General features: G+C 39.4%; 2 protein-coding genes across 2 annotated transcripts in view; one reads left to right on the forward strand and one right to left on the reverse strand.

The window, feature by feature from the left end:
- XYLB (xylulokinase) overlaps positions 1-14,626 on the reverse strand; it is a 200,056-nt gene that overhangs the window by 183,949 nt on the left and 1,481 nt on the right. The window lies entirely within an intron of this gene.
- On the forward strand, positions 359-7,994 carry C2H9orf152 (chromosome 2 C9orf152 homolog). Its single transcript, XM_030550033.1, has 2 exons — positions 359-784; positions 7,185-7,994. The coding sequence occupies exons 1-2, from the start codon at positions 481-483 to the stop codon at positions 7,760-7,762; spliced, it is 882 nt and encodes a 293-aa protein (XP_030405893.1). The 5' UTR covers positions 359-480; the 3' UTR covers positions 7,763-7,994.

Here is a 14,626-nt window from a genome sequence, read left to right on the forward strand (position 1 = left end):
TGAGGCATGCAGCCCCGATGGTTCACAGTTTACAGTCCCAAATGCACACACACTGAAAGGAGACTGATATGCACGTTTCTTCACTGTGAATTTTACCTACTTTTTAAAGATATTTGGCAAAGCAGCAACAATTAGATTGGGAGGGCTGAGTGGAAAATGCATAGAATAATCCTGAATGTAAAGTCTGAACGGAACCACTCTCATGACGGAACATAAGGGTGTTTCTTTAACAATTAAGATTACTACATAAACCAATATAATCCAATCCTTTGGTCACCTGTTTTGTTCAATGGTGTTTTGTACTTCACTGTGTTTTTTGGCAAAGATTCATATGCTCAACCTTAAGTAAACATTAAATTCAATTGAACGGATCTTGTCGTTAAATGTTTTCTGAAGTTCAGTACACACTGAATGTATCTGAAAACAAGCTGATTGAAATCTACAACTCTGAATGCACCAGGCAGTGAAAGGGGCTGCTATATGTACCAAAAAGTTATTGCTTCATTTAGGAACATTTTAAATGTTGCAAACTTGATTTTCTTCTTTGCAAACATAATGAAGGACGTCTCTTGCTTCTGCTTAACTTTGTCTTCCTTGTGGAAACAGATGGTGCAAGCTTACAAATGTATCTGTGGTATTTTCTTAGTGACTCATACACCAGAGCAACAGGCTTCAGACTGTGACACGCAGCCAACCAAGATGGACGTAAGCTTACTTGAGGAGCAGTATGACTGTATAAAACAGAAGCAAAAGCTGCAAACACACATTATTGTGTTTAAAACAGGTATGCTTCAGATTCATAGACCAAACCTGAGAAATGTAGAGGGTTCAAGCGAACTCCTTTAAGTCTTCATTAACTTAAGATACTTTTGAATGCTTATGCACAGCTTACAAGGAAAGTACAAAGTGGACTGTTTACATGTGGCTGATGTCTTTGTTTCTTTGTTCATTCCACTGAAATGTAGTCTAATGCAGTGGTTCTCAAATTTTTGTACTAGTGACCCCTCTCACATAGCAAGTCACTGAGTGACCCCCCCCTTATATTATTAAAAAAGTGTTTTTAATTTATTTAAAACTATTATAAATGCTGGAGGCAAAGTGGGATTTGGGGTGGAGGCTGACAGCTCACGACCCCTCCAAGTAATAACCTCACAACCCCCAGGTTGAGAACCCCTGGTCTAATAGTTAACAAATAAATTAGAAAAGGAAGCAGTGAAACACTTTTTAATGTTTGTTGGAGATGATTTTATGTATTTTAAGATATTGTTATGTAAGTTACATGCAATTCTTGATACTGCAAATGTTAATTTTCATAGGTACCAATTACTTAGCGTTAATTGACAATAGTGTTTGCAGCATATAGCTCTTGTCAGATTTCTGCTTTCCTTAATGCTTCCAAATGGTTAACCTAACAATACTGTCTAGCACCTTTTGTTCTTCCTGTTTTAACCTGTTCCATGAAGCCTGTCCTAAAAGACTAACCACGGCAGCAGCAAAAGTCAAGCAGAATATAGGCTTTAGTTTAAAATGAGCTAAATTATTCTCGGAACAACGGGTGTAACTTTAACGTGCTAGCTTCAGAGGGGTGCCTGATGGAAGTGGTTTCACTGTATATTATTTTGAATATGTGCCCACAGGGAAAGAAATGACATGTGACACTTAGCTGCCACATCAGACAGGTTTTGGTATAACCAATATTAGCAAATTTTTTAAAGTTTATTACAATATTGTTTACAGGTATTATATTGCTTTGCTTCTCTTTTCTTTCTAAGCTGATCTGAAGAGCCATGAAAGTAAAGAAAGGAATTTAAACTTTAGTTTAATAGTTGCAGCATGAATAAAATTAATGTGATTTAACAGAGTTTGGTGTTTATTTCAGAGGAGAATGAAATAAATCTGATAAGCTAAGAACCCCCAAACCTGTGTCCAAACCAAATTTGGTGTGTGTTAAAATAATTTAGCCTATTTCTTACGTTACATTTTCCTGCGCATTTTTCGGCAGTTCTGGATTCTGGCTGGATGTAGAAGTGCAGAAAAAGTAAATAATGTAATTAAATAATAATATGTAATAGATGCAGTTCTATATCTCCTTTAATTCAAGGGCATTGAAACATAAATATTAATTAACCCCATGAAGAGGGAAAGTATATACATACAGAAGAACCAGTTTATCCAACACTGAAATGCAGCTACATCTGGGATGAAACACCTCAAGTATTTAACAGAACATAGCAACAATACAAAACAGTTTAGGAGAGGAAGTGAAATGCACTGTATCCAAATGAAATTCCAGAAAGACTGCAAATAAATTGAATGTAATTATCTGAGTTGAAATTTGGCCAGCACACTAAAACACAATCATTCAGACACATGAAACTGTTGATGGAATAACTTTGGGAGGGCAGCACATTTATATTACAGAGGATGGCTACAAAGATGGCTATGTTCCTTTTTCTCTGAGAGATCCCTGACGGTAGCACCCGCTAACTGTTCTTCTGTCTAAGAGCACTGTCCAGCAGGGTACTACACTTTTATTTAATATTTATGTTACAGTAGTTTCCAGATGCACCAGTCAGGTACGAGACACTGTACAGAGGCACATGCCCTCACTAAGTAAGGATTTTGGCAGGGCTGACAATCTAGTTCCATGTTTTTAAGGTTAACAAACTGGGGAGCTTATTAATACCCAACTACTTATGAGTACTCAGGTAGCAGTAATTTCCATCAGTGCGTGGAAAGATGGCTGCATTCTTTTTCAAATGTCGACCTTTTCACAATTAAGGGTGGGATTTTCAAAGGAGCACACAGGAGTTAGGTTCCCAACTCCCACTCTGATGCAGTGGAAGTTGGGCACTTAACTCCCTTATGACACTTTGAAAATCCCAGCCTAGGGTCTTCGTGTTGACCAATAAATCCCTAAATTCTATGGATCCTGCCTATTTGTTCCATGACACACACATAAGAAAATTAGGGAAATGTCTAGCTGAGATTACTATCACGTAGGTGCACAACTGGTTGAAAAACCACACTCAGAGAATAGTTATCAATGGTATTCTGTCAAAGCAGGAGGGCATATCTAGAGGGGTCCACAGGGGTTTGCCCAGGATCCAATACTATTCAATATTTTCATTAATGACTTTGATAATGGAGCAGAGAGTATGCTTATGAAATTTGCGGATGACACCAAGTTGTGAGAAGTTACTAGTCTTTTGAAGGGCAGGATTAACATTCAAAAGGACTTTGAATAATTGGAAAATTGATCCGAAATCAACAAGATAAAATTCAGTACCGATAAGTGTGAAGTACTTCACTTAAAATGGAAGGACAAATCAAATGAAGAACCACAAAATGGAGAATAACTGGCTTGGCAGTACGACTGCTCAAAAGGATCTGGGGGCTATAGTGGATCACAAATTGAATATGAATCAATGACGTATTGCTGTTGCAAAAAGCTTAATATCATTCTGTAGTGTATTAACAAGAGTCCTGTATGTAAGACATGAGAGGTAATTGTCTCACAGACCTTAAGGCCAGAAGAGACCATTGTGATCATCTAGCCTAAGCTCTGCAAATCACAGGCCACAGAACCTCATCCACCCACTCCTGTAACAGACCCAACAGTCCCACTCTACTCAGCGCTGGAAAGGTCTCAGCTGGACTACTGTGTCCAGTTTTGGGCGACACACTTTAGGAAAGATGTGAGCAAACTGCAGAAAGTCCAGAGAAGAGCAACAAAAAGAATAAAAGGTTTAGAAAACCTGATCAATGAGGAAAGGTCCAAAAAAACTAAGCATGTTTAATCTTTGGAAAAGACGACTATGGGGAGACCTGATAATAGTCTTCAAATATGTTAAGGGCTGTTATAAAGAGGACTGTGATCAATTGTTCTCCATGTCCACTGAAGAGAGGGCAAGAAGCAATGCAGGAAAGTAGATTTAGGTAGATATTCAGAAAAACTTTCTAGCTATAAGGGCAATTAAGTACTGGAATAGGTTACCAAGGGAGGTTGTGAAATCCCCATCGTTTGAGGTTTTTAAGAACAAGTTGAACAAACACCTGTCAGGGATTATCTTGGTGTACGTGGTCCTGCCTCAGCATGGGGTATGGACTAGATGACCTCTCAAGGTCTCTTCCAGCATTTTATTTCTACGATTATATTTGAGACCGCCTCTCCTCCCCTGATAACAAAGTAGTCGTGATCATCCAAAACTTGTGTCCTGATTTAATCGGGAGGGGACTGGCAGCAAGACATTCTCCAACGAGTCCTGGCTTTGGATGGTCACTTCCCATCTCTGTCTGCCCGAGCCCTGATTTGGTGACTTTTAGAACACTTTCTAGATTTATCAGTTCTCTCAGATTTTCAATTGGTAAGTGGGGGAGTCATTTGATTTCCTTCTGTCCCTTCCCGTGACACACACGGTGACACTTCAGTCTCCTTCTGATATTCAGGAACAGGAGGTGGAAGGCTTTGAAAATCTTCACTCAGGGGAAAAATAGGCCAATGAACTCATTATTTATCATAGACTAGGAAATGAAAAAGTATTGCTTACCCTGGGAATTAGACTAGGGGGACACCCAAAGTATAAAATAGGAGACAGTCACATACAATAACACATGCCTATAGAAAGCTTCTTCAGAGAGTTTCTAAAGCTCCTGTGAAATTTGATTAACTTGTGTCACTCAAAAACCTTGAAAAATGTAAAGACCCTGTAATCATAGTTCCTTTATTATGAAAGTGCAAGTGAAAAGGCCTAAACAATAAATACACTTGGAATAAAACCATTATATACACTTATTAAATAGAAAAAAGTTCCATTCAGTGCAAGAAGATTTAAATAAAGACCTTACCTTGGAATGTTGGAGAGTATGTAATAAACTGCTAATATAACTTACTGCATAACCTCCACAGTTCTGTTAAAAGGTCATTACTGAGTTCGATGGATTACTGCAGATCCTGAATGTGGGAAAGTGGGATGGCATGTCTATCTTCAAAGCAAAAAACTTTATATCTTCTCTCTGAACATAAACAGAGAGAAGAACTTTTAAGAGAAGTATCTTGAAAAAAATAGTGTTTTGTTGTTGTTTTGAGAATTACCAGTGAAACAGGTGGATCTGGCACACCTTCAAGTATTTCACTGTAAAGGCCGTTGCACCAAAGGAAAACCAATTACAATATTTGTAAAAACACAATCTTATTTTCTTTCAACACCACTTTGATTTCAAATCCAAGGCTGAAAGGTCTCATTGCACTATCTAGTGCTTGTGATCTCATTAACTTTAAATGACTGTTCAGATGCTTTTTTGTCAAAATATAATCTACACTCTTCTGTCCCCAAAATTTCCATTTTAATAACTTTCAGACTCCTTACTTCAGCAGACACACCTACTGCTAATCATTACAGTAACATAAGACAAGCACACTGCACAACTCCTATGTTAAACAACATATACACCAACTGAAAATACATTTAATGAGAACTTGTAGAAATGTCAGTAGGAGCCATACATTTTTAAGGGATCAACTTCTAGTCATTTTAAATGTATAGCAGACCATTGGTTTTTAGTAGTTTGATTGCTGTATGCTAATACTGCCTTTGCTTTTGCAGCAATTCTGTTTCTTATATCTTGTATGTTATTAACAATAATACTTACATAATGCTTTACAAATATTTATTAATGGATCCTCACAACATCTCTCCATGAGGATTAGCTAATAAATATTATTCTCTATTTTATAAATGTGAAAACTGAAGCACTGATGTTCAACAACTGGCCCATTACCTCAGTCAGCGACAGACATGGGAGGAGAACTGGTTCAGAAGCTATACCACATTATTTTGCTTTAAATAAACGCTGTCAGATTCTACCCTGACTTTGTCCCCTCTGCAATCTCATTAAATTTGATGGTGTGCAGGAGTAAAGTTGGGGCAGAAAATGGCACTGTCTCATGAACTTGAGGCGCAATACAGGTAATGCTGCTGTCTTGCCACCTTCCTGATTTAAAACAATGTTTCTTTATTAGATGACTGTGGAAGACATTTATTTTCAGCTCCCCTTCTTTGGGTCAGGGAACAGCAAAAAAGGAAATCCACAGATGAGAGGAAAAAAAACCAAGATGGCAGATTCTTTCCATTTCAGCCATTTTGTGCCACTCAGATGACACAAAGTGGCCAGAATTTGGCCCTAAATTGACAGATAGGAATTCCCCTGGCATGGATAAACGATTTATCTTGACATGTTAAAACTACAACTGCCTTGTCTACACTAGAAGTTTGCCATGTGATAGTTATGACCTGTCAGCTAACACATAGTCAAAATAGATTTTTTCTTAATGTAGATAAATGCACTGTTGGTAATATAAAGCCTATGACACACTTGTGCAGTTCCAATTCAATCCGGTACAGGGCAGCAAAGCACATACCACAACAAATGGACTAGTGTATATTTTTAATTTGTATGAATAGTTACATCATAATCATCAAACAGATAGAGCTTTTGCATCTTTGTGACTACGGAGCTATCTTCAACTGAAGAGATCCCATGTTCATCATAGGAATTCTTTCTAAAAGATCATTTAGTTCAGGGGTAGGCAACCTATGGTACGGGTGCCGAAGGCGGCATGCGAGCTGATTTTCAGTGGCACTCACGCTGCCTGGGTGCTGGCCACGAGTCCGGGGAGCTCTGCATTTTAATTTAATTTTAAATGAAGCTTCTTAAACATTTTAAAAGCCTTATTTACTTTATATACAACAATAATTTAGTTATATATTATAGACTTATAGAAAGAGACCTTCTAAAAACGCTAAAATGTATTATTGGCACGCTAAACCTTAAATTAGAGTGAATAAATGAAGATTCGGTACACCACTTCTGAAAGGTTGCCGATCCCTGATCTAGTTTATTATTGGGTTTTATGCTAATGTCAGTATTTCCTTTATAAAAGTCTCCATTATTATTTGATTGACTGATGGAGCACAACCTGGGTACTCAGGACTTTGTAGCTAAGAAACAACATTTCCCCTCCCACACCCATATACTAAAGGAACTTGCATTCTAATTAGACACAGAGAAAAAGTGCAGACACATGGACTCCTTAGAGACCCTAAGGTTGAGTTTACACCATGGAAGTTGGATCTTTAATTTTTGCCAATGTAGTGATGCAGAAATATGCATTTTCTTCACAGGTGAGAATCAGTCTGTTCCTGGGGAATCAATGGTCAATGCCGTTTTAATTAATAAAGAAACAAGGAAACCAAAAGAATTTAAAGAACACATTCCTGTCAGAAAGGTCACCCTGGAGTTAACTTCCAATGGCAATGTACAAGACAGTTCACCATGGCGTACACACTTGGGTATCCACCGTCTACTACAAGCTGATTATCAGAAGGCTCTATGTGATCTTGCCCACTGCAAGAACGAACAGATTAGCTTTGACAATGAGAGATTGACTATGAAGGAAAATGTCATGCTGCCATATGAAAAAACACTAACTGCAAGTAAACAATCCACAGTATCACTCAATGAGCTGGGAAATTCAAGTATGTTAAACAGTCCTACTGAAGAGAATAGCAATTCCATTTCAGGCATCTGCCAGAAGTATCCTTTGAAGTCAGTCTCTTCAGCAATTTGGACACACCAACAGATTTCATCCACAAAATGTATACCCATATCCAGGAAGCTAAACTACTATCCATTCCCTCAGAAAAAAACACCCAGGATCTCAGAAGCTGCAAAAAGACTTGGATTATATGTCTCACCATAAAGAAATTTCAGTAATGTATAAAGTTTAGTTAAAATTTAAAATAAAATTTCAGTAAACTAATTTTTCAAAGTAATTTTGATTTACTAGCTAAAGGTTTAGTACTTTATTTTGTAAGAATTTGCACGGGCCAATCAATATGTTTTAGAAGTTCATAGAGGGAGAAGTCTGTTAAATGAGTTACAATGTCATAAAGGGTATTGGTCAATAAAGAATGTTTATACCTAGAGCGTCATCAGGATTATCCATACTCATTTTTGTACCTTCAGATATAGGAACTAATGTTAACTCATTTTGCATTGATTTCTTTTTTTTTTTCTAAATCCAAACTACTGGTTTTTGAGGGACAAGAATCCTATCATAGTGAGATTACAAATCATTTGAAAAAGCCGTAGCAAAGATTAGCATTTACAAAAATTGCTGATTAAGCCAACAGGATTAGATTTCAGTACTGCAAAATTCGATTAGCTGTATTAACAAGCAACAAATGAAGCAGGTTTTAGAACAACAGTAGCAAGGGTGATTAATACATTCTAGTTAACATGTAGTTTATTATTCATTTACTTTCACAAGTTATTTATGATTGATTTTCCTGCGTATATCCTAAAACAGTGAATAAAACCATCAGATCCTATTTCTGTTGCTGTCCTTAACAACATTAAATATAGCAAATATCCAAATACTTTTCCTTATTATAAATCCCACGTTGTTAATTGTTTCTTCCAGCTGTGAATTAGAAACACACCTGTGCCTTGTGGTGGTGTTGTTGCCGCCATAGTAAGATGAATTAGTCAAGTTGTGATGTGGTTTTCAATCAAAGAATTGGTGCCAGCTAACATAAAAATACAAGATAAATCAGATGTACAGTATGTACTTCCAAGAGTCATGGTGGAGAAACAATTTTTTGGGTCATTCCAAGATGGAATGAGCAAAGCCCCAGGAAATACTGAACACTATGGAGAATTATTTTACAGTGGTCAAGGGATGGACTAGAAAACCTAGAATCTCTTTTCCATGTATCACTTCTCATTCTTTGATATTCTGTAGTAGTAAAAACATTCTTCACCTTCCAAAATTAGCTTCAATATTAGATTTGGTCCTGAGATGTAAACTTTCCATTTGACGTGTTACACAGCCAAAGTTACTAAAGGACTTATCTGTATAGGGAAATTGATTGGCACTTATTTAGCAAAATATTAATGTCATATATCTTAGAGCTTTTATAGCTATGGCAGTATAAATCCCACATGTGAACCCCTATTCTGGAACCGCTATACACTGAGGATGGAATGGAGGTTAAGGACAACCTAGGCATGGCCCAATATCTAAATAAGTACTTTGCCTCAGTTTTTAATAAGACTAGTGAGGAATTTAGCAATGATGGAGGGATGATAAGCGGGAATGTGGATATGGAGGTGGATATTACCACAACTGAGGTAGAGGCCAAACTTGAACAGCTTGATGGGACAAAATCAGAGGGCCCGGACAATCTCCATCCGAGGATATTAAAGGAACTGGCGCGTGAAATTGCGAGCCCGTTAGCGAGAATTTTTAAGCAATCGATAAACTCAGGGGTTGTGCCGTACGACTGGAGGATTGCTAAAGTAGTCCCTATTTTTAAGGAAGGGAATAAAAGTGATCCGGGTAATTATAGGCCTGTTAGCTTGACGTCTGTAGTATGTAAGGTCTTGGAAAAAATTTTAAGGGAGAAAGTAGTCAAGGACATAGAGGTCAATGGTAATTGGGACGAATTGCAACATGGATTTACTAAATGTAGATCGTGCCAAACCAATCTGATCTCCTTCTTTGAGAAGGTGACGGATTACTTAGATAAAGGAAATGCGGTAGATCTAATTTACCTCGATTTCAGTAAGGCGTTTGACACGGTTCCGCATGGGGAACTGTTAGTTAAATTGGAAAGGATGGGGATGAATATGAAAGTTGTAAGGTGGATAAGGAACTGGTTAAAGGGGAGACTCCAGCGGGTCGTACTGAAGGGTGAACTGTCAGGCAGAAAGGAGGTTACTAGTGGAGTCCCTCAAGGATCGGTTTTGGGACCGATCTTATTTAACCTTTTTATTACTGACCTTGGCACAAAAAGTGGGAATGTGCTAATAAAGTTTGCGGATGACACAAAGTTGGGGGGTATTGCTAACACGGAGAAGGACAGGGATACTATTCAGGAAGATCTGGACCATCTTTTAAACTGGAGTAAGAGTAATAGGATGAAATACAATAGTGAAAAGTGCAAGGTCATGCACTTAGGGATTAATAATAAGAATTTTAGATATACGTTGGGGACGCATCAGTTGGAAGCGACGGAGGAGGAGAAGGACCTTGGGGTATTGGTCGATAGCAGGATGACTACGAGCCGCCAATGTGATACGGCTGTTAAAAAAGCAAATGCGATTTTAGGATGCATTAGGCGAGGTATTTCCAGCAAGGATAAAGAGGTGTTAGTACCGTTATATAAGGCGCTGGTGAGACCCCATCTGGAATATTGTGTGCAGTTCTGGTGTCCCATGTTCAAGAAGGATGAATTCAAACTGGAACAGGTCCAGAGACGGGCTACTAGGATGATCCGAGGAATGGAAACACCTGCACTTATGAAAGGAGACTCAAGAGCTTGGCTGTTTAGCCTGGCCAAAAGAAGGCTGCGGGGGGATATGCTTGCTCTATATAACATATATCAGGGGGGTTAACGTTAGGGAGGGAGAGGAATTATTTAAGTTTAGTAACAATGTAGGCCACGAGGACGAATGGGTACAAACTGGATATTAGGAAGTTTAGACTTGAAATTAGACGAAGGTTTCTAACCATTAGGGGAGTGAAGTTTTGGAACAGCCTTCCGAGGGAAGTAGTGGGGGCAAAAGACTTATCTGGCTTCAAGACTAAGCTTGATAAGTATATGGAGGGGATGTTATGATAGGATAGTTTAATTTGGGCAACTGATCTTGGATTATCACCAGATAAGTCTGCTCAATGGTCTGCGGGGAGATGTTGGATGGGATGGGAACTGAGTTACTGCAGAGAATTCCTTCTTGGGTGCTGGCTGGTGAGTCTTGCCCACATGCTCAGGGTTTAGCTGATCGCCATATTTGGGGTCGGGAAGGAATTTTCCTCCAGGGCGGATTGGCAGGTGCCCTGGAGGTTTTTCGCCCTTCCTCTGCAGCGTGGGGCATGGGTCGCTTGCTGGTGGATTCTCTGCAGTTTGAGGTCTTCAAACCAGTTTTGAGGATTTCAGTAACTCAGTCCTGGATTAGGGGTTGTATAAAAGTCGACGGGTAGGGTTCTGTGGCCTGCCTTGTGCAGGAGGTCAGACTAGATGATCATATTGGTCCCTTCTGACCTATGAGTCTATGAAAATAAAAGTGACTTTATTCCATAATTATTCTAAAGTCACACTGATTCTGGAATAGAGTGTCCACACAGGGACTGGCATAGCTATAGGGGAATACCAGTTGCCAGTCAACTTCCCCTGTAGACAAGTCTTAAAATAAGCTCTGAGTAAGTGGGGCACCTGCTTTATGAGACAAACTTCAAGGAAATATAGTTTCCTAATAACCATAATAATATGAGACAACTTTTATATTAAAAATGGTCTACAAATATTAATGAACACTACGCAGAATTAGTTGCTCCGAACTTTTAACAGGATCATCTTAACTGCGCAATATGCTTTGGGGTGATTTTTGGCCGAGTTCTCCAGTCAGTTTACAGTTAGGGATGGTAAACACAGATGTTAAACGCTGATAACTGTGTGAAGTTTTTGCCCTCAGCTTTAAGAGCCTGATCCAGCTTCCATTAAATTCAAAGATGGGATACCCAATTACTTTAATGGTAGTTGGACTGGGCACTAAATTAACCAGCCTCACACAAAGGAACCCAGGAAATCACCAGTAATTTATTATTTTTTAATGTTTTGATTTTTTAATCAATCAATGATCAATAGAAGACAATCTATTTTTATTAGGCAATAATTAAAAGGCACAGAAAATATAGACACAGCATACTCTGAGAGGAGGACATAGCAATGTCAGCCTACATTTTAAATGTAGAGCAAGACTTACTTTTTAAATGTAAATCTTTGCAGACTTCCTTGCAATTTAGGGGGGGCAAATTACAACTAGAGACTTTAATATTGTACTTAATATTCTTTTGAACTGAATGGACAGTTCATATATCTTAGAGCTTTTATATTAATTGTATTCATCTCAATAAGGTATTCTCTTTGAGTGGCAAACACTCTATTGAGATAAACTGGTGGCTCATACCTCAGAGCTATTGAATCAGGCTGTTGGCAGAGATCATGGGTTAATTTCTAAGTGTACGTCTACACTACAGGATAAATTCGAATTAGCTAAAACCGATTTTATAAAACGGATAGTATAAAGTCGATTGTGCACGTCCACACTAGGCACATTAATTCGGTGGTGTGCGTCCGTGGTCCGAGGCTAGCGTCGATTTCTGGAGCGGTGCATTGTGGGTAGCTACTGTAAAAGAATGAGGCCAATAACGTCGATCTGCATCCACACTAACCCTAAATCGATATAGTAATATCGATTTTAGCGTTACTCCTCGTTTTGTAGGAGTACAGAAATCGATTTAAAGAGCCCTTTAAATCGATATAAAGAGAAGTGTAGTGTGGACGGGTGCAGCGTTAAATCGATTTAATGCTGTTAAAATCGGTTTAACAGCGTAGTGTGGACCAGGCCTAAGGCTTGGTCTACACTTAAAACTTAGGTTGACACAACTACTGCTCTCAGAGAGTTGAAAAATCCACACATCTGTCTGATACAGTTTTGCCAACCGACCTACAGTGATCCTGGAGTTCCTACAGCGATGGAAAAACCTCTTCCATTGTTGTAGCCTGTATCTACACCACTATGGCACCATATGAACAGAACCACATAGGTATGCTGTCATAACCCCAGAGCATAGATGCAGCCTACACCAACAGAAGATGCGTCTAGTGTACCTTCATCCTTTACCTTGGGTTGACTGTGCAGTGGACCTGGAACAAGACTTTACATCGTGGGAAGTAATGACCAGATTTACAAAAGAACAAATACGCAGCCCCAGGAAAAGATAGTATTTGCTATAGCTTCATGAAAAAACAAGACCCCAGTTGCCTGGTATTAATTGCCATTTTCAACAAATGCAAACACTTCTGCCGTACTTCCAGCTTCTGGAAGAAGTCCATGATGGTGTTTCTCTACAAGAAAGGCAAGCCAAACAATCCCAGCAACTGGAGACCCATCTCTCTCTATTCCACCATATACAAACTGTATGCCAGCTGCCTTGTGGCTAGGATCACAGACTGGTCGGTGAATGGAGAAGCCATCAGCTCCATCCAGAAGGGCTTTAAGTCTTGCAAAGGCTGCTATGAACACAACATTGTCCTTCAGACTGCCAAACACCTGTCAGGGATGGTTCAAGTATAGTTGGTCCTGCCTCAGCACAGGGGCTGGGATTTGATCACCTCACAATGTCCCTTCCAAGCCTACATTTCTATGATACAATATACTTTAATTATATCTTTATACTGATATAACTGTGTCCACACTCAGGTTTTACCAGCATAGCTAAAGGCATACAACTTGATGTGTAGACAAGGCCTAAGGTTTTCCTACAGTGCACATATGTAGCTGCAAACCAGCTGAGGTCTCTCTGAAAGGGGAAGATATTCTGATGCCTGGTCCACACTTGAAAATTAGATCAACCTAACTACATCACTCAGGACTGTGAAAAATGTCATGCCCTGAGCACCACAGGTAGCTTGACCTAAATCCTGGTGTAGACATGGCTAGGAAACAGGAGGATTCTTCTGTTGACCTAGCAAGCTCCTCTTGAAGAGATGAATTACCACCACCAGAAAAAACCCTCCCAAGGATGTAGGAAGCATCTACATTATGATGCTACAGCAGCAGAGCACAGCTGCTATATCATAGACATACCCTGAGCCTATACTATCATAGCTATAATGACATAGTGCCCTAGTGCAGATGCAGCAGATACCAACAGGAGTTTTTTAGTATAGGAACACCACCTCCCCAAAGGACATTATCTATGTCGACAGAAGGACACGTCTGTTAACATAGTTGTGCCTACACTGTCTCTGAATGACATAGTCATGCCGGTCTAAGTTTTAAGTAGCAAAGAGTCCTGTGGCACCTTATAGACTAACAGACATTTTGGAGCATGAGCTTACCTGTTCTCCTACAGGTTTTTGTATATTGCCATTCCTAATAATATACAATATACAAAAACCTGTAGGAGAGCACTTCAACCTCCCTGGCCACACTATAGCAGACCTTAAGGTGGCCATCCTGCACCAAAAAGACTTCAGGACCAGACTTCAAAGAGAAACTGCTGAGCTTCAGTTCATCTGCAAGTTTGACACCATCAGCTCAGGATTAAACAAGGACTGTGAAGGGCTTGCCAACTACAAAACCAGTTTCTCCTCCCTTGGTTTTCACACCTCAGCTGCTAGAAGAGGGCCTCATCCTCCCTGATTGAACTAATCTTGTTATCTCTAGCCTGATTCTTGCTTGCATATATATAAACCTGCCCCTGGAAATTTCCACTACATGCATCCTACGAAGTGGGTATTCACCCACGAAAGCTCATGCTCCAAAATGTCTGTTAGTCTATAAGGTGCCACGGGACTCTCTGCTGCATTTACAGATCCAGACTAACACGGCTACCCCTCTGATACTTGAGTTTTAAATGTAGACTAGGTCTCAGCCTCTCCTTTCTCCCTGCAGCTGCAGCGTCTGTGGGGGTAGGGGAGACCCATGCCACTTCCTCCTCCATTTCTCTGCAATCAGGGAAGGGGCTCTGGGATTCTCTACCAACCACTCCTGG

The sequence above is a fragment of the Gopherus evgoodei genome, chromosome 2 (genome assembly GCF_007399415.2).
Source record: "Gopherus evgoodei ecotype Sinaloan lineage chromosome 2, rGopEvg1_v1.p, whole genome shotgun sequence".
NCBI lineage: Eukaryota > Metazoa > Chordata > Testudines > Testudinidae > Gopherus > Gopherus evgoodei.

Bases quoted from the DNA above. Each gene is read 5' to 3' on its own strand.
- C2H9orf152 (XM_030550033.1), top strand. From the start codon at position 481: ATGTACCAAAAAGTTATTGCTTCATTTAGGAACATTTTAAATGTTGCA. The intron at 785-7,184 runs GTATGCTTCAGA...TTTTCTTCACAG, and splicing joins CATTATTGTGTTTAAAACAG to GTGAGAATCAGTCTGTTCCT.